We start from the raw sequence: 20,992 nt of genomic DNA, 5'->3' as shown, positions 1-20,992 counted from the left end.
GTGGTCAGATGAGATCAAAATGGAGCTCTTTGGCATCAACTCAACTCGCCGTGTTTGGAGGAGGAGGAATGCTGCCTATGACCCCAAGAACACCATCTCCACCGTCAAACATGGAGGTGGAAACATTATGCTTTGGGGGTGTTTTTCTGCTAAGGGGACAGGACAATGACACAGCATCAAAAGGAAAGATGGACAGGGCCATGTACCGTCAAATCTTGGGTGAGAACCTCCTTCCCTTAGCCAGGGCATTGAAAATGGGTCGTGGATGGGTATTCCAGCATGACAATGACCCAAAACACACGGCCAAGGCAACAAATGAGTGGCTCAAGAAGAAGCACATTAAGGTCCTGGAGTGGCCTAGCCAGTCTCCAGACCTTAATCCCATAGAAAATCTGTGGAGGGAGCTGAAGGTTCGAGTTGCCAAACGTCAGCCTCGAAACCTTAATGACTTGGAGAAGATCTGCAAAGAGGAGTGGGACAAAATCCCTCCTAAGATGTGTGCAAACCTGGTGGCCAACTACAAGAAACGTCTGACCTCTGTGATTGCCAACAAGGGTTTTTCCACCAAGTACTAAGTCATGTTTTGCAGAGGGGTCAAATACTTATTTCCCTCATTAAAATGCAAATAATTTTATATTACCTCAGATAGCCCTTCTCCTCTCCTCCATCTGCTCCCTGAATGTTTTCCAAGTGCCCAAACCCCTAGGTTCAGACTTGACCAACTTAGGGGGACCTCCTTCCCTAAGGTGTCCTCCTGGTGCTATATAGCCACCTGGCCCGGAGCGTGCGGTTCTGTCCCCACCAGCCCCCTTGAGGCCCCTTTGCCACAGCTCCACTCCAGTGGTTATTTTCTGACCCTTTAGCAAAACAGCCAGATCCTCCCGGTTACATCCATCCCATAGGTCAAGACAACTGTAGCTAGTGGTTGTCGTGGAGACAGTGGAGGAGGTAGCTGTGCTGCTGTTGAGGTGCCATGAGTGGTCCTCATCACTGAGAGATTATCTGTCATTCCTCCCCCGCTCTCTGTCTCCGTTACCGGCCACTTTGGCACAATGGCTTATCAAACCGCCCTCCCCCCCTCCCCTTCATCTACAGTACACTGATTGGGAATGACTTGCTAGGTGGAAACAATATGGTGGAAGCTCATCATTAGGCTGGCTTTCATGGGGTCAGGTCTTTCAAATCAGTGCAATGAAGGAGAGGATGCAAGGAGAGGACAGACTTTTAGACAATGTAGAGAGAGCCAGTGAGTCAGTCCTCTTGTGTTACACACACACCTCCCTGGTCCTCCTAGCTGTGACTATGCAAGCAGCTTCCTGATTACTGAGGTGGGACCTACAGGTACAGTGACTAATGAAGAAGACAAGGAATTTAAGACTCTCTCCTCTGCTCCTGGACATGTGTTCATATGAGTGTGTGTGTGGGAGAGATGGAGAGTTTACTGAGTTTGACTTGAAGCAATGCAGAACCAATGGCTCTAGCTAGCTACCAACTCTGTGAAGCTAGTTCGGATGTTTTTAATGCCAGTACTTTATGTTGGGCACATATTCAGAGTGATGTGTGTGACTGGAGCTTTGAACTCTGGAAAGTGTGTGTGTGTGTGTGTGTGTGTGTGTGTTTATAGACTCTTAAAAAAAGGTTGCAAAATGGTTCTTTGGCTGTCCCCATAGGATAACTATTACGATCCAGGGAGAACCCTTTTTGGTTCCACGTAGAACCCTTTTGTAGAACCCTCTGCAGAAAGGATCCTACATGGAACCCAAAAGGGTTCTACCTGGAACCAAAAAGGGTTCTTCAATGGGTTCTACTATGGGGACAGCGGAAGAACCCTTTTAGGTTCTAGATAGCTCCTTTTTCCCCCTAAGAGTGTAGGAGCCATACTGGAAGACACCGCTCACCTTTTCTCTTTTTCTTTAAGTCACAAAAAATTGTCTCTTGTTCGTCAGAAAGAATGAACAAATGAACAGAGAGAGAAAAGGCCAGATAAGAATCCCCCGTCTGAGTCTCTCTCATTATACGAGAGGAATGAAAAGAGGCACTTCGTTTTCCATATTCTCTTTTATCAGAGGCCAGTCCCCTTTTTTCCTTTTCCCTTTCCCTGTCGTGTGTGTGTGTTGTATAGACCCAGACACATATCGGCGAGGCTGATCTGCTGCTCTGATGGACACGTACAGGATGAAGACAACGAGGAGGAGGAGGATGGCCTGTTTTCTCTTCTCCACTACGAAATGCAACAGATTCTCTCTGCAACAGGAAATCAAAGTAGGCTAATAAATAGCTCTTTTTGAGGTAATAAATTAAAATGTCCTGGGAGTGGAACTAGAGACAATCTCAGTCCTCCTGTCAAATCTGGGCTCTGGTAGCCTATAAATATTTTGCTGGTACCTGTAGTTACATTACTTAATTTGTATTTATTAGGGATCCCCATTAGTTCCTGCCAAGGCAGCAGCTACTCTTCCTGGGTTCCAAACACATTAAGGCACTTACATTAGACATTAAACAAAATATAAAACAGTACATCATGTAACATTATTACACCACTACATATCTACAATACAAAATGTATAATACCACCATAAAACAATATTACAATGTACGTGTGTGTAGAGTGTGTGTGCTAGCATGTGTTCATGATTTAAATTAAACACAATATTTTCTTCCTTCATAGAATACGTGTCATAATATAATTGTAAACCAGTACTGTTATAGCCTCGTTGCAATATAAGGCTTTCAGAGACAAACAAACCCACACCACTTTCATCCTCTGATCTGCCTCTCACCCCCACCCCCCACCCCTCACCATACACCCCCACCCCAGCTCAGTCCATCTATCTGTCTGTCCTCTCTACTTACCCCTGAAATCTACCTGCCCCCACCACTCCTTACATATCCCCAGTTCTGTCCCCTTCCTGTAGCTCTGTGTTCCCCTAACACGGCGCAGCAGGCCTGTCACACTGCATTTGTAGAGCTGGACTGCCTCCTTGGACAGTGTGTGTGTGTGTGTGTGTGTGTGTGTGTGTGTGTGTGTGTGTGTGTGTGTGTGTGTGTGTGTGTGTGTGTGTGTGTGTGTGTGTGTGTGTGTGTGTGTGTGTGTGTGTGTGTGTGTGTGTGTGCCTCCCAGGACAGTCTGACTCATTTGTATGCAGGAATGGGAAACTATCAGTTCCGTGGAAACAGGGGTCAATCATAGCAAATCTCCGTCTCGCCTGTCAGTTAAGGAGGAAATAATTTAGTTCATCATCCAGACTCCCAGATGAAGGAAGGAACTCAGCAGAGTATGTTATATGTATGAGAGTTTGTGGTTAATAGTTATAGGCTTGTAGTTAATGGCTGCATCTAATGGAGAGTAATGGGGCACTATCACAAGCTTGTCCCTTGTCGGACTTATCTTATCTATCATGGTGTGTGTGTGTGTGTGTGTGTGTGTGTGTGTGTGTGTGTGTGTGTGTGTGTGTGTGTGTGTGTGTGTGTGTGTGTGTGTGTGCGCATGACAAAATACATCAGTGTATCTTTGCACGAGTAGAGTCATTAGAGTCGGTGTACAGTGTGTGTGTGTGTGTGTGTGTGGTTTCCCCAGTCAATCCAAGGTCCAGGGCCTCTATCTGGGGAGTCTCTAAAAATAACACTAATGACAGTGCTGAGAATTCTCTGAAAGAGATTCATTACGGCTCGGTTTGACTTTACCAGTGTTCTCTGTGTGTGTGTGTGTGTGTGTGTGTGTGTGTGTGTGTGTGTGTGTGTGTGTGTGTGTGTGTGTGTAGGGGTGGGTGTATTTGTCTGACATACTTTCTCCTAACCAAAGCTAGTACCAGACATCCAGATATCCCTACATGCTCATACTAATTGGCATTTTTCAAACCCACCTGCCCCCCCCCCCCCCCCCCTCGGACAGATGTAGACCTAAGGGACAGATACTTCTCTCCCCTCTCTCTGCCAAGGTTGTTTAATGCCATGGCCCAATTAACACCATCCCTCTCTAAATTAATGAGGGACAAGGTCCACCATTTGTCAAACCTGAACACACACACACACACACGTGTGTGGAGGGTGTAGTCCTATTTATAGATGGGTTGGGTTTCTGATAGTCTTTGTATAGCTGCTGGTAGCTGGCACAATCTACATCACATTCTCCCTGAGTTTAAATGTAGTTGCACACTCACGTACACACAGTGCTTGAATTGGTCCGGTGCACACCAGCACCTCTAATGTCGTACTGCTTAAGTACGGGTTATGTTCATCTCAGACTGGAGTGTGTCCCGGGGATCAACACTGCTCCAATATTTGCTCTACAATATGAACATTGGTACTGTAAAAGTACCAACGCCTAAAATGAGTTGCACCTCTTTTAGAATGAGATTGAGTTTGATAACCGGGGTAGTGTGTTGGTAAGTGTGTATGTTTAGTGTTCTGAGCAGCCCGTGATGCAACCACCATGTTAACCTTAGACTGGAGTGTGGGAAGGGGGATAACCACTCCTAGCACCAAGTCACTCACAACAGCTGAAGCCAGGGTTCGATTCCACCACTACATACCTTCAGACTGTCCCTTACTGTTTCCCATCTCCCATAGACAGCTGTGGTAACCTTCAGTTTGAAAAGAGGGCAAGAATTCCTCAGAGAGAGAGAGGGGGGGCTGAGTGAGACAGAGGTGGAGGGCTGAGAGGGAGCGAGAGAGAGAAAGCACTCATACAAACACAGAGAGCACTGACACAAACACAGAGGATGTATCTAGCTCTCTGTCTGTCTGACATACTGAAGGATTTGGACCCAGGGGATCTCTGCATGTGATTGCAGCATGTCCTAAATATTTCACACTGCCTGAGTTTTCAGTCCTCTGCAGCTCAGTGATTCTCAATGTCACCTTGACTGTCTGGTCAGCTAGGCAGCAGCTCACCAGGGGAAACGGCAGTGGGTTATTTTAGCCCAGATAGATCACTGCTGCCTCCCTGCCACCCTACTGCTAGTCTACCACTGTGATGTATGATGTCCTGGTCTGAAAACAGACACACACACACACACACACACACACACACACACACACACACACACACACACACACACACACACACACACACACACACAACCTCTCATTAGAGTTGAGCTGTTTCATCCCCCAGGGTCCACCCTACTCACCTTTACACCTATAGCAGAACAAGAAACAAGTAGAGGAAAGTGTTACAGCCCAACTGAGTTGTTGAAGACCACCTTCTGTCAGAGACCTTGGAGGCTTATCATTCATCATCACAATCTCCTCTTGATCAGGCAAATTCATAACACCATCATCATAGTATATGTTTAGTGAGTTTGAGAGTGATCAGAGATTTGCATTGAAAGGTAAACATGTAAGGCCTACTTGGTGGTGTTGTGTAATGTAATTTGCTTAGGCTGTAAGTTGATGAATGGGTCATTTGATATCCGTACATCTTACATCTCAATATCGCATTTCAATTATTGGATATATCCTGGACGTCATGTGCATAGAAAATATGGTTTGGTTGAGCCCGATAGAGCTTTAAACAGTAGGACGTCAGGACCAAGGGGAGCAGTGACTGAGCCACCCCCGTCCGGATACCCGGGTCATATTTTAAGAGGTGATATAATCAAAACTTCGGGCGATTACATTTTAGGGTGGAAGTCTCGGTGACGTTTCACTTATTCGTTTTCTCTTACCACCTCTCAGTTTTCGGAAAAGTGACGTGCTCCACACGCGCGACAATGGAGGCGCCAGAATTTTTCCCACCTCCTGAAAACTTGACGGCGGCTGTCGTGCACCCGTTATGCGAAGAATGGAAGGGGGGATCCGAGGGTGCCATCTTCCACCTCGCCAGTATCTTCCTTGTTTTGGGGTTCATGGGAGGGAGCGGGTTCTATGGGCTCCTCTACTTGTTTACCTTTCTGACGCTCGGTTTCTTCTGCACAACCATTTGGTCATGGTCGGATCCGTGCACCACCGACACCTTTTTGTGGAATTTCGCTCTCTTTGGGGTATGTGCGGTTCAAGTTGTGCACGTCGCCTACCGACTGAGGAACGTTACTTTCGAAAAGGAGTTTCAAGATCTGTACAGCTACCTGTTCAAAAAGCTGGGGGTGTCGCTCACCCACTTCGGCAAGATAGTCGCCTGTTGTGAAGGGGACATCCACACTATAGAGAAAGACCACTGTTTTGCCATAGAGGGCAAGACTGCTATTGATAAGCTGTCCGTTCTTCTGTCCGGCAGGTGCATTTCAACTTCACTTTGACATTTTATCCAACTGTATTTGATGTTATGTCATATAAAATAGCCTAATGTCCCACTTTCTTTTTTTTTTTACAGAATTCGTGTGACAGTAAATGGAGAGTTTTTACATGACATATATCCTTTCCAGTTTCTCGATTCACCTGAATGGGACTCTCTCCGGCCGTCAGAGGAGGGAGTTTTCCAGGTAAATAGTAAACTGATCGAATAAAGCTACATTTGGCTAATGTGTCTGGCATATACACTGAGTATAAAAAACATTAGGAACACCTGCTCTTTTCATTAATAGAGACTGACCAGGTGAATCCAGGTGAAAGCTATGATCTCTTATTGATGTCACATGTTAAATCCACTTCAATCAGTGTAGATGTGAAGGGGAGGAGACAGGTTAAAGAAGGTTTTTTAAGCCTTGAGACAATTGAGACATGTATTGTGTATTATGTGCCATTCAGAGGGTGAATGGGAAAGACAAAAATATCGAAGTGCCTTTGAACGGGGTATGGTAGTAGGTGCCCGGCGCACCGGGTTGTGTCAAGAACTGCAAGCTGATGGGTTTTTCACGCGCAACAGTTTCCCGTGTGTATCAAGAATGGTCCGCCACCCAAACAACATCCAGCCAACTTGACACAACTGTGGGAAGCATTGGAGTCCACGTTGGCCAACATCCCTGTGGGAGTGCAACTCAACACTAAGAAGGTGTTCCTAATGTTTGGTATGCTCAGTGTATAAGCATTCGTGTTTTCTTTCCCCAGGTGACCCTGCGTGCAGATAATTGCTGTAGGTACGTTTCTTGGAGACGTAAGAAACTGTACCTACTCTTCGCCAAGCACCGCTACATCGCCAAGGTCTTTGCGCTCGTGGTGCGGAATGACATCGCGGACAAGCTGTACTCCCTCAACGACCAGGCGTTCGACAGCCGCGGGTTCCGATATGATCTCCGGTTACCCACCTACTGTCACGTGTCCCCGTTGCCAGAATTAGACCGGACAGATGGGTTCCTACGAGTCCCAGCGCAATATGACCATGGCCACCGTGGCCGTGTCCCTATAACTATAACAGCACCCGAAGAGACTCACAAATGACTGGAACGGAACTTTTAAATGTTTGTTTTTCATTAATGGATGTTGTTTTTGTCTGTTTGTTATCCTCAAGTGCTTAGGCTATTGATCTGGCATAAGCTATGTAGTTTACGCATCAACATAGAATACATTGTAGCACATCAAGTAACCATCCACTTAGTTTGCCAGACATCAAGCAATAGGCGCGCGTGTGTGTGTGTGTGTGGGGGGATTTTCTCTGCATCAAAATACAAGTGAAATGTTACCCTTGATTCCTGTTTATGTTTTATAGTGCACTTTACTACCTGCCTGTCTTACATTGAGACTGTATATTCAATTGCCTTACTGAGTTTTTTTGTCAATATTTGTGTTTAATCATAAAAAAAGTATTAACAATGCAATGTGTCCCTATACGTTTTGTATCTCGAATAACTTTCATTAGGCCTACAACATTTTCCTCGGAGAGCGAGACTTTCTGTGGAGCAGTTAACAGGTGAGTGTCAATCACTTTCTCGCGCTGATCATGTCGCTGACCTTGGTGCTGATCTCATTAATATCTGCTCTTGTCAACCTCATCACGCAGCTCATGTCACCTCTGGAGGGTGAAGGAGCACCGTTCAATTAGGTTTACCAACATCTCGAAACACATGACACGATTCACTCGACTGGCTTCATAATCTTTTCTAGGAGTTGCTGGCTGCAAAGCTATATTTTCAGTTTTCAAAAAGGGAAGTTTTACCTCCCCCTGTCGGCGTGCCCGGACTTTGCAGGTGCGCAGCGGTGGGTAGTGTTGACTGCTGTCCCCTCGCCTCTTGCCCATTTTAGTCAATGCCTGTCAGCTCGCTGGAATGTGCGACTCACATTGTGCAGTCCCCCAGCTCGCGAGGACCTTACATTTATAGCTCCTCAATACTTGTCCATTGTTTTCTATTCGTGATCGATTGTTGTCAGATTGGTAAGTTACAACTCCCATTATCTGTTATCTTACTCTGACTGAGTGGTGAAAGGAAAGTTAACGCTCAAACAAATTAGGCTATTTCTTAAAACGTCATTTTCTACAAGCAGCTTATTGTAGCCGACTCATTTCGCACTTTTTCCATGTCCATTTCATAATCTATATCTGAGGGACTGGCAGTCAAATATTGTTGCGCATTGGTCGTCAGATCCGCTCAAAACCTAGTTGAGGTTGGTATTTTCCCACACATTTGTTTGTGTGGCTGCAACGTTAAAGTGAAACCTTTCAATATCACTCCAGTGCTGTATGATCGGTATGATGAACTCCCAGGCTATTTACAGTATTAAATCAGTTAGTTGATGAATCAAATATGATGTTGAAAGTGTCAGTAGGCCTATAAGCATCTCAAAAGTTATTCCAATGCATTACTACCTAAAAGAAAACGTTTGGAAATACAGTAATCTGTTAAGGAAATCTATTGAAACCTGAGGATATTGAGATTGTGATATTGACAAACTGATGTACACTATGAGAACAGCAGCAGCGTGAATTGACATTTCAACTGCAAAAATCTGCTGTTTCTACCACCAATCCTGTAACACTTAAAGGTACCAACATAATAATACATTCATAACATATACATACCCCATTCATAAGCAGTACATAAACAACCACAACACCCTCCCCACCTCTCTCTAGGTGAGGATCAGGATGTCTGCTTCTCCAGAGATGACCAGTAGCCTGTTCTACACCACCCTGGCCCCCCTGCGGTCGGCAGTCCCTGGGTCTGTACCCGGGGCTGGAGGTGGAGGTCTGGTGATGACCCCCATGGAGCCCAACGTAACCTCCTGTGAGGAGTGGGAGGAGGCCCACCACCTGCTCTTCCACCTGGGGAACCTGTCTCTCTTCCTGGGCCTGGTCATCCCCACCACCCTGACCCTGCACATGATCCTGCTGCGCCTCATGCTGATGACAGGTGGCTCCATACTGGCCTCTGCTGGCCCAGATTACAGTCCAACTCGGTGGTCATGATACGATTGCGTTACACACTTTTCAGTTTCATTACCAGCTCTACCACCACAGTATCTCTCCCTTCTCTCCAAAGTATCCACTCGTTCACTCCCCAGTTTCATTACCAGCTCTACCACCACAGTATCTCTCCCTTCTCTCCAAAGTATCCACTCGTTCACTCCCCAGTTTCATTACCAGCTCTACCACCACAGTATCTCTCCCTTCTCTCCAAAGTATCCACTCGTTCACTCCCCAGTTTCATTACCAGCTCTACCACCACAGTATCTCTCCCTTCTCTCCAAAGTATCCACTCGTTCACTCCCCAGTTTCATTACCAGCTCTACCACCACAGTATCTCTCCCTTCTCTCCAAAGTATCCACTCGTTCACTCCCCAGTTTCATTACCAGCTCTACCACCACAGTATCTCTCCCTTCTCTCCAAAGTATCCACTCGTTCACTCCCCAGTTTCATTACCAGCTCTACCACCACAGTATCTCTCCCTTCTCTCCAAAGTATCCACTCGTTCACTCCCCAGTTTCATTACCAGCTCTACCACCACAGTATCTCTCCCTTCTCTCCAAAGTATCCACTCGTTCACTCCCCAGTTTCATTACCAGCTCTACCACCACAGTATCTCTCCCTTCTCTCCAAAGTATCCACTCGTTCACTCCCCAGTTTCATTACCAGCTCTACCACCACAGTATCTCTCCCTTCTCTCCAAAGTATCCACTCGTTCACTCCCCCTTTGAATCGATTTTAGAAATATGATAAACACTATAGTGAGTGAACGAGTCCACACTTCCTGGAGAAGGGTTACTGCGGTAGTATAGCTGGGAAAGGGACTGAGTAGAGTGGAATAACATCATATCGTGACCACTACAGTATGTTGGAGGTAGTATAGCTGGGAAAGACACTGAGTAGAGTGGAATGACATCATATCGTGACCACTACAGTATGTTGGAGGTAGTGTAGCTGGGAAAGACACTGAGTAGAGTGGAATAACATTATATCGTGACCACTACAGTATGTTGGAGGTAGTATAGCTGGGAAAGGGACTGAGTAGAGTGGAATAACATTATATCGTGACCACTACAGTATGTTGGAGGTAGTGTAGCTGGGAAAGACACTGAGTAGAGTGGAATAACATTATATCGTGACCACTGCAGTATGTTGGAGGTAGTATAGCTGGGAAAGACACTGAGTAGAGTGGAATAACATCATATCGTGACCACTACAGTATGTTGGAGGTAGTATAGCTGGGAAAGACACTGAGTAGAGTGGAATGACATCATATCGTGACCACTACAGTATGTTGGAGGTAGTATAGCTGGGAAAGACACTGAGTAGAGTGGAATGACATCATATCGTGACCACTACAGTATGTTGGAGGTAGTATAGCTGGGAAAGACACTGAGTAGAGTGGAATGACATCATATCGTGACCACTACAGTATGTTGGAGGTAGTGTAGCTGGGAAAGACACTGAGTAGAGTGGAATAACATTATATCGTGACCACTGCAGTATGTTGGAGGTAGTATAGCTGGGAAAGACACTGAGTAGAGTGGAATGGCATCATATCGTGACCACTACAGTATGTTGGAGGTAGTGTAGCTGGGAAAGACACTGAGTAGAGTGGAATGACATCATATCGTGACCACTGCAGTATGTTGGAGGTAGTATAGCTGGGAAAGACACTGAGTAGAGTGGAATGACATCATATCGTGACCACTACAGTATGTTGGAGGTAGTATAGCTGGGAAAGACACTGAGTAGAGTGGAATGACATCATATCGTGACCACTACAGTATGTTGGAGGTAGTATAGCTGGGAAAGACACTGAGTAGAGTGGAATGACATCATATCGTGACCACTACAGTATGTTGGAGGTAGTGTAGCTGGGAAAGACTGAGTAGAGTGGAATGACATCATATCGTGACCACTACAGTATGTTGGAGGTAGTATAGCTGGGAAAGACACTGAGTAGAGTGGAATGACATCATATCGTGACCACTACAGTATGTTGGAGGTAGTGTAGCTGGGAAAGACACTGAGTAGAGTGGAATAACATTATATCGTGACCACTACAGTATGTTGGAGGTAGTGTAGCTGGGAAAGACACTGAGTAGAGTGGAATAACATTATATCGTGACCACTGCAGTATGTTGGAGGTAGTATAGCTGGGAAAGACACTGAGTAGAGTGGAATGACATCATATCGTGACCACTACAGTATGTTGGAGGTAGTATAGCTGGGAAAGACACTGAGTAGAGTGGAATGACATCATATCGTGACCACTATGTTGGTGGTAGTACAGCTGAGAAAGACACTGAGTAGAGTGGAATAACATCATATCGTGACCACTATGTTGGTGGTAGTATAGCTGGGAAAGACACTGAGTATAGTGGAATAACATCATATCGTGACCACTACAGTATGTTGGAGGTAGTATAGCTGGGAAAGACACTGAGTAGAGTGGAATGACATCATATCGTGACCACTACAGTATGTTGGAGGTAGTATAGCTGGGAAAGACACTGAGTAGAGTGGAATGACATCATATCGTGACCACTATGTTGGTGGTAGTACAGCTGAGAAAGACACTGAGTAGAGTGGAATAACATCATATTGTGACCACTGCAGTATGTTGGTGGTAGTACAGCTGAGAAAGACACTGAGTAGAGTGGAATAACATCATATCGTGACCACTATGTTGGTGGTAGTATAGCTGGGAAAGACACTGAGTATAGTGGAATAACATCATATCGTGACCACTACAGTATGTTGGAGGTAGTATAGCTGGGAAAGACACTGAGTAGAGTGGAATGACATCATATCGTGACCACTACAGTATGTTGGTGGTAGTATAGCTGGGAAAGACACTGAGTAGAGTGGAATAACATCATATCGTGACCACTACAGTATGTTGGAGGTAGTGTAGCTGGGAAAGACACTGAGTAGAGTGGAATAACATTATATCGTGACCACTATGTTGGTGGTAGTATAGCTGGGAAAGACACTGAGTAGAGTGGAATAACATCATATCGTGATCACTGCAGTATGTTGGAGGTAGTATAGCTGGGAAAGACACTGAGTAGAGTGGAATAACATCATATCGTGACCACTACAGTATGTTGGAGGTAGTATAGCTGGGAAAGACACTGAGTAGAGTGGAATGATATCATATCATATGACCACAATGTTAGTGGTAGTACAGCTGGGGAAAGGGACTGAGCAGAGTGGAATGATATCACATCATGCGACCACTATGTTGGTGGTAGTACAGCTGGGGAAAGACACTGAGTAGAGTGGAATAACATCATATCGTGACCACTACAGTATGTTGGAGGTAGTGTAGCTGGGAAAGACACTGAGTAGAGTGGAATAACATCATATCGTGACCACTACAGTATGTTGGAGGTAGTATAGCTGGGAAAGACACTGAGTAGAGTGGAATGATATCATATCATATGACCACAATGTTAGTGGTAGTACAGCTGGGGAAAGGGACTGAGCAGAGTGGAATTATATCACATCATGTGACCACTATGTTGGTGGTAGTACAGCTGGGAAAGACACTGAGTAGAGTGGAATGATATCATATCATATGACCACAATGTTAGTGGTAGTACAGCTGGGGAAAGGGACTGAGTAGAGTGGAATGATATCACATCATGTGACCACTATGTTGGTGGTAGTACAGCTGGGAAAGACACTGAGTAGAGTGGAATGATATCACATCATGTGACCACTATGTTGGTGGTAGTACAGCTGGGGAAAGACAATGAGTAGAGTGGAATGATATCACATCATGTGACCACTATGTTGGTGGTAGTACAGCTGGGAAAGACACTGAGCAGAGTGGAATGATATCACATCATGTGACCACTATGTTGGTGGTAGTACAGCTGGGGAAAGACAATGAGTAGAGTGGAATGATATCACATCATGTGACCACTATGTTGGTGGTAGTACAGCTGGGAAAGACACTGAGCAGAGTGGAATGATATCACATCATGTGACCACTATGTTGGTGGTAGTACAGCTGGGAAAGACACTGAGTAGAGTGGAATGATATCATATCATATGACCACAATGTTAGTGGTAGTACAGCTGGGGAAAGGGACTGAGTAGAGTGGAATGATATCACATCATGTGACCACTATGTTGGTGGTAGTACAGCTGGGAAAGACACTGAGTAGAGTGGAATGATATCACATCATGTGACCACTATGTTGGTGGTAGTACAGCTGGGGAAAGACAATGAGTAGAGTGGAATGATATCACATCATGTGACCACTATGTTGGTGGTAGTACAGCTGGGAAAGACACTGAGCAGAGTGGAATGATATCACATCATGTGACCACTATGTTGGCGGTAGTACAGCTGGGGAAAGACACTGAGTAGAGTGGAAAGATATCACAACATGTGACCACTATGTTGGTGGTAGTACAGCTGGGGAAAGACACTGAGTAGAGTGGAATGATATCACATCATGTGACCACTATGTTGGTGGTAGTACAGCTGGGAAAGACACTGAGCAGAGTGGAATGATATCACATCATGTGACCACTATGTTGGTGGTAGTACAGCTGGGAAAGACACTGAGTAGAGTGGAATGATATCATATCATATGACCACAATGTTAGTGGTAGTACAGCTGGGGAAAGGGACTGAGTAGAGTGGAATGATATCACATCATGTGACCACTATGTTGGTGGTAGTACAGCTGGGAAAGACACTGAGTAGAGTGGAATGATATCACATCATGTGACCACTATGTTGGTGGTAGTACAGCTGGGGAAAGACAATGAGTAGAGTGGAATGATATCACATCATGTGACCACTATGTTGGTGGTAGTACAGCTGGGAAAGACACTGAGCAGAGTGGAATGATATCACATCATGTGACCACTATGTTGGCGGTAGTACAGCTGGGGAAAGACACTGAGTAGAGTGGAAAGATATCACAACATGTGACCACTATGTTGGTGGTAGTACAGCTGGGGAAAGACACTGAGTAGAGTGGAATGATATCACATCATGTGACCACTATGTTGGCGGTAGTACAGCTGGGAAAGACACTGAGTAGAGTGGAAAGATATCACAACATGTGACCACTATGTTGGTGGTAGTACAGCTGGGGAAAGGGACTGAGTAGAGTGGAATGATATCACATCATGTGACCACTATGTTGGTGGTAGTACAGCTGGGAAAGACACTGAGTAGAGTGGAAAGATATCACAACATGTGACCACTATGTTGGCGGTAGTACAGCTGGGGAAAGCGACTGAGTAGAGTGGAATGATATCACATCATGTGACCACTATGTTGGTGGTAGTACAGCTGGGAAAGACACTGAGTAGAGTGGAATGATATCATATCATGTGACCACTATGTTGGTGGTGGTACAGCTGGGAAAGACACTGAGTAGAGTGGAATGATATCACATCATGTGACCACTATGTTGGTGGTAGTACAGCTGGGGAAAGACACTGAGTAGAGTGGAATGATATCACATCATGTGACCACTATGTTGGTGGTAGTACAGCTGGGGAAAGACACTGAGTAGAGTGGAATGATATCATATCATGTGACCACTATGTTGGTGGTGGTACAGCTGGGAAAGACACTGAGCAGAGTGGAATGATATCACATCATGTGACCACTATGTTGGTGGTAGTACAGCTGGGGAAAGACACTGAGTAGAGTGGAATGATATCACATCATGTGACCACTATGTTGGTGGTGGTACAGCTGGGGAAAGACACTGAGCAGAGTGGAATGATATCACATCATGTGACCACTATGTTGGTGGTAGTACAGCTGGGGAAAGACACTGAGTAGAGTGGAATGATATCACATCACGTGACCACTATGTTGGTGGTGGTACAGCTGCCTACTGGAGTTTTCTCAAGCTAGTTTAAGAATTTACCGCTATAGGGCAATATGAGGATATAACTCAACCAATAACAACTCAGGTGTGCTTTATTACTTTCTGTTCCTGTCCCTGACAGGAAGCTGTCTGTTCATCACCTGGGCAACGCTGTACCGGTGTAACCTGGATGTCATGGTGTGGAACGTGGTCTTCCTGCTGGTCAACTTCATGCACTTCTTCTACCTGGTCTACAAACGCAGACCTGTGAGTTCTGCCCCAACCCAACACAGTCCAGTTAGAGGCAGATTGTGGTCCATTTATATACAGTACATACATACAGCTTAAAGTAGGTACAAGTTGCCTGGAACAGTTATTTTGATGAGGACTTTTGGAGATTAGTTTTCCACTGTGTCTCTCAGCGGTGAGACAGCCAGTCACATCCCCCTGGTGTTGGGGCCACTCTGTCTCTCTCTACCTAAATGAGATGCAGGTCTTTCAAATGCACTGCTGCCACCAGGGGACTTTCAGGGTGTAGAGGGCCTTCACATACCTGACAGAATGGGACCATCTCTCCTCATAACGAGAAAGGAGGTTATGTTTACATCTATACTGCTGTCCTCTTCACTCCCATGTCTCCACTCCTCCCTCCATCTACTAACACTGAATGACATACATGAGTGAATTATGTCCTATCAATTCAATATCAAGGATGAGTAGAACTAGGTGGCCCTCACTTTATGTTGGCTGCTGTGGTGACATTGTATTAAAGACCCTAAAATATAGTTAATGCCTGGTCCTTTATGATACGCCCTGTGGTTATCCAGCCTGAATCAGGAGCCAAGCTCAAGTCACGTCAATCCTCCATCATAACACTTTATATTCCACTCTATCAGCTACAGACTATCAGCTGTAACCGTGCTATGTCTTCTGTCAGATTAAGATTGACAGGGAGCTGAAGTCAGTGTACAAGCGGATGTTTGAGCCCCTTCACGTGCGCGAGGCCCTGTTCCAGAGACTGACGGGCCAATTCTGCACCATCCAGAGCCTGAAGAAGGGACAGGTGTATGCTGCCGAGGACAAGACCTCCGTGGATGAGCGCCTCAGTATCCTCCTTAAAGGAAAGTATGTATCACTCTGAGACATCTCCCTGTCACCTATCTACCATGTCATTCCAGCCCAGGTTTTCCCTGAATGATGATCAATAATGATAATAATAATGATCAATAAGGTTTAGCAGTATCTGTGTGCATCTGTGTGCATTTGATCCGTCCATGGTCATCCATGTTGGCTATACGTTTTTGTGCGACAGAATGAAGGTGTCATATCGAGGTCATTTCCTCCATAACATCTACACGAACGCCTTCATCGACTCCCCTGAGTTCAGATCAACCCAGATGAACAGAGGAGAAAAATTCCAGGTAACTAGAAACTCAGATTATTGAATGTACCATTTATTTTATTTTTTGTATTCTTTTTGTAATTTATAGGTGTTCCTATATAACCCAATTTACCACTTACCCATATTCCAGTTCATAGTGTATCTATACTGGGTAAAACCAAACAACACAAGTACTGTTGGCATGATTAGGTCATGATAGGGCAGGTTTGTTACCGTGACAACCTGTGACTTGTTGATTAATTTACAGGTGACCATCATGGCGGAGGAGTACTGTAAGTTCCTGTGTTGGTCCAGAGAGAGGCTCACCTACTTCCTGGAGTCTGACTCCTTCCTGAACGAGGTGTTCAGGTACCTCATTGGCAAAGACATCACCAACAAGCTGTACTCGCTCAATGACCCCACTCTCAGTGACAAGGTGGGTTTAGTCACTGTTCAGAAACTGAGACACTGTAGTTTGTATTGTCTACAAACATACATGGAATGTACAAAACATTAGGAACACCTTCCTAATGTTGAGTTGCACCCCCTTTTGCCTTCAGAATAGCCTCAATTTGTTGGGGCATGGACTCTACAAGGTGTCGAAAGTGTTCCACAGGGATGCTGGCCCATGTTGACTCCAATGCTTTCCACAGTTATGTCAAGTTGGCTGGATGGCCTTTGGGTGATGGACCATTCTTGATACACATGGGCAACTGTTGAGTGTGAAAAACCCAGCAGCGTTGCAGTTCTTGACACACTTAAACCGGTGCACCTGGCACCATACCCTGTTCAAAGGCACTTAAGACTTTTGTCTTGTCTATTCACCCTCTGACTGGCACACATACACAATCCACGTCTCAACTGTCTCAAGTCTTAAAAATCATCTTTAACCTGTATCCCCTTCATCTACAATGATTGAAGTGGAGTTAACAGGTGACATCAACAAGCATACATAGCTTTCACCTGGATTCACCTGGTCAGTCTATGTCAAGGAAAGAGCAGGTGTTCTTAATGTTTTGTACACACAGTTTAATTGTGATTTGGTCATTAACCTTCCTAAATTATGAATTGTCTCCTTAGATTCAAATAACAATGATTATGTAAGAAATGATGATGATGATGATGGTGGCGGTGACACCGATGATAAGCATGATGACGATAACAATAACGATGACGATGTTTACATGAACAGGCAGCGAAGAAGATGGAGCGTCAGCCCAGCCTCTGCTCCCAGGTCTCTATGATGCAGATGAGGAACAGCATGGGCAGCACCAGTGACACCGACGACATCCGGAACCAGATCCACCGTGGAGGCTCCAGTGGCTCCTCACATCGTAAGTCTCACCACCTCCCATCAAGCTGTGATACTATTGGCCCATCTGTCAGTGTCTAACAACCTGATTAGCTATTGAGCCTGAAAAAGACTTACAGTATCATTCTTGTAATGTCACCTTTTAATAGTGACAAAGTTTCGATTCACAGTGAATCTTTGCCAGGTCAATAGTAGCTGTTATACAGTCATTTCATTTACTCAAATCATGAGGCATTCTGGGTTGAGTCCGTCTTCATCGTTTACCCCTCATATCCTCTCTGGTGTGTGATGTTAACAGTCACTAAATCCTTGTTTATTAGGGCTTTAGCTCCAATCTGACAACATTGTTTACTAAGTGTTGTGTTCTAGTTAGAGTTGTTCTCTGACATTGTTTCTCCTGTCCCCCCCTTCTCCTCCACCTCCTCCCCCTCCTCCTCTAGCTGTCAATCAACCCACTCTCTCAGATCCCACCTTGCCCTGAAGGGGGTGTAAGACTATCTCTTTTCTCCCCCCCTACTGCCCTCAAATTCACCTTCCTAATGCCTGAGTCCCAGATCTGTTTGTGCTGTCTTGCCAACTATCATTCGTCGTGACAATGCCATAGGAGTTGGCAAGACAGTTGAAACAGATCTGGGACTCAGGCTAGTTCATTCCCTCAAACCCAACCCTAAATATTTAACCCTACAGCTCTGCACTATGTTGCCTGTTCTTAAACGAGTGATCCCCGGTAACCTGGTTCAGTGTTTAAGAGTAGGACAGCATTCATTCACATCATCCATCCTGTAGTAATAATGCTGCTGTACAGCTCTTACTAGAACATGTTCCGTATTTAGACATACAAGACCCCAATAGCTTCTACATTATCCTGTTGTAATTTCCATATCAAATGTAGGGGTTGAATTGCAAATGTGAGTGATATGTCTGGAAAAGGTCTGGAGTGCTTTTGTTTTCTTACCATGTTGATTTAACTTCACACTGTCGTCCCCCCGTCTCCAACACAAACATACACTATGTGAAATGAGGGCTCATGTGTGAGCCTATCTGTGTATTCTGTCAAATGTGTGGTTGTGATTCTGTTTTGTTTTTAAAGTATTGTCATGTGAGTCAGAATGAAGGCTTGTGGAATTTGTGACCTATGACAACCTCGTTTGTGCCACCTTTATGGTGTGTTCGTCTGTGATCATATGAAAACACACACGGTTACATTTAAAAAAACACACACACACCTCTTTTCCCACCCTAACCGTTGTGTCTTTCTTTCCAGAAAAATCTCCTGCCTCCAAGACATCCAAAACGATGAAGCCCATTGAAGAACAAATGGAAGATAACGTGTTTATAGAGTCTGAGCCAGACTCTCCTGTTAAGAAACGCCACACCCACTCGACAGCCATAGAGGTGTAAGATGTGACATTATCCTACAACAACAGTGCTGACCACCCACCTATATTGTAATCTCATACAGACCCTGGTTAGTTATGGTAGAATAACTTAAACAATAGCTTGAAAAAGGATTTTACATGATCAAAATAGCTAACGACATGTATCTAGAAAACAGCTGCACATTTTGGCATCTCACTTTGTCTCGTAGTGTTTGGTATTATTGTGAGTTTGTAGCCGTTGTACTTTTTAAATCCTGTTTGATTGGATGTTGTACAATGCCTTTGCTGTTCATTCCTACACAGTGTGTTCAAAAAAGTATTACGTGTCACAACCAAAACATTTTAGTGTAAGCACAACCTCTGAGGAAGGTTTCTTATAAATATTTGACTCATTGTGTGACATATTGTGTGATAAATGATTTTATTTATGCACTGAGCTTCTGCACGGTTGTGTGTTGATGAATGTAGAGATTTAACAAGTTAAACCTCCTGGTCAATGCTAACCATTTGAGGCTGTTGTGCTGTTTTCTTCACAGTGATAAGTACACAAGTTTGGGATCACTTTTTTATGCCATGATCGTTACCTTATCTTAATTACTCAGAGGGAACACTTGAAATAGAAATCAACAGAATTGATGGATAGCTCGTAGACCTCTGCTTTTTATCCTATAGCGCCCTCTAGGAGCTATCATGAGTACTACCGGTTTCTTTTCTCAGTCTGAACTCCTTTCACTGTAAACCAGGTCAATGTTCAAACTCATTCCATGGAGGGCGTGTTTTGGTTTTTCCTTTCAATTAAGATCTAGACTACCAGGTGAGGGAAGTTCTTTACTAATTAGTGACCTTAATTCATAAATCAAGTACGAGGAGCCAAACAGAAACTCGTCCCTCAGTGGAATGAGTTTTGACACGTGGTTTAAATCATCACATCCCTGAAAGATCAACCAGACCAAAAGAAGATGTAGGCAACAGGCTTTATTATTTCAGTCAAATAAACCTTTTAAAATATCCAGACAAACCATGATTGATGTAACAAAAAAAATGACATTGAATACAATGAATGAATGAATGACAGGCCAACAGGAAAACAATACAACAGATATCAGTGCTCTTTCGAGATGTTAAGACAATCTTCTGCTTTGGACGAACACTTGATTGTTTTATACAACCACAGCACTGAAAATACATACATAAGCTTTTATTTTTTTACAAAAATGTGAGTCCATCACATCACAATATGTCCTGGATGTGGGCTACTCAACAGAGCTTTCTGGGTTGTCTTTGGGGCATATATCTCCACAATAAATGCTTTGGTTCAGTCTGCATCCACAGGGCTGTCTCAACTGTTACAGAAATGTTGCAGAATAGTTGGGGTCAATTCCATTTCCATTCAGGTAGTTCAGGATGTCAACTGAAATTGAAATTCCATTTGACCTATTTGCTTTCCAAATGGAATTGGAATTTTAGTTTCCAACCTGAACTGACTGAATTGAAATGGACCCCTACATTGTTACATAACCATGATATAGTGATTCACTGTTGCTTACCTGTTATGAGTTGATCATTAATACACACAATTAGATGATATGATCCATACAAGGTTAAAACAATGTCAGTAGTTACATCAATCTCTGAGGATCACAAATAACAGAGAGGATACAACACATAACAGAGAGGATACAACACATAACAGAGAGGATCACACATAACAGAGAGGATACAACACATAACAGAGAGGATCACACATAACAGAGAGGATACAACACATAACAGAGAGGATACAACAC

The 20,992-nt window shown here is 44.4% G+C and overlaps 2 protein-coding genes across 4 annotated transcripts; both read left to right on the top strand.

The window, feature by feature from the left end:
• Positions 1-5,554: 5,554 nt before the first annotated feature.
• Positions 5,555-7,691, top strand: popdc3 (popeye domain cAMP effector 3). Its single transcript, XM_029743778.1, has 3 exons — positions 5,555-6,217; positions 6,314-6,422; positions 6,988-7,691. The coding sequence occupies exons 1-3, from the start codon at positions 5,715-5,717 to the stop codon at positions 7,315-7,317; spliced, it is 942 nt and encodes a 313-aa protein (XP_029599638.1). The 5' UTR covers positions 5,555-5,714; the 3' UTR covers positions 7,318-7,691.
• A 436-nt stretch (positions 7,692-8,127) lies between these two features.
• On the top strand, positions 8,128-19,711 carry LOC115182097 (blood vessel epicardial substance). Of its 3 annotated transcripts, none has more exons than XM_029743762.1 (9): positions 8,128-8,248; positions 8,787-8,856; positions 8,948-9,224; positions 15,276-15,400; positions 16,071-16,258; positions 16,446-16,554; positions 16,783-16,950; positions 17,707-17,848; positions 19,091-19,364. In XM_029743762.1, exons 3-9 carry the CDS (start codon positions 8,960-8,962, stop codon positions 19,225-19,227), a joined length of 1,134 nt encoding a protein of 377 aa, XP_029599622.1. In that variant the 5' UTR covers positions 8,128-8,248; positions 8,787-8,856; positions 8,948-8,959; the 3' UTR covers positions 19,228-19,364. The 3 variants fall into 3 exon arrangements, with proteins under 3 accessions (XP_029599622.1, XP_029599628.1, XP_029599615.1); XM_029743768.1 differs by lacking the exon at positions 8,787-8,856 and adding an exon at positions 18,267-18,314 and having other exon boundaries at positions 19,091-19,140; XM_029743755.1 differs by lacking the exon at positions 8,787-8,856 and having other exon boundaries at positions 19,091-19,711.
• Positions 19,712-20,992: the final 1,281 nt, after the last annotated feature.

Source organism: Salmo trutta, chromosome 3, assembly GCF_901001165.1.
Source record: "Salmo trutta chromosome 3, fSalTru1.1, whole genome shotgun sequence".
NCBI lineage: Eukaryota > Metazoa > Chordata > Actinopteri > Salmoniformes > Salmonidae > Salmo > Salmo trutta.
This window is presented reverse-complemented; position numbering and strand designations above follow the sequence as displayed.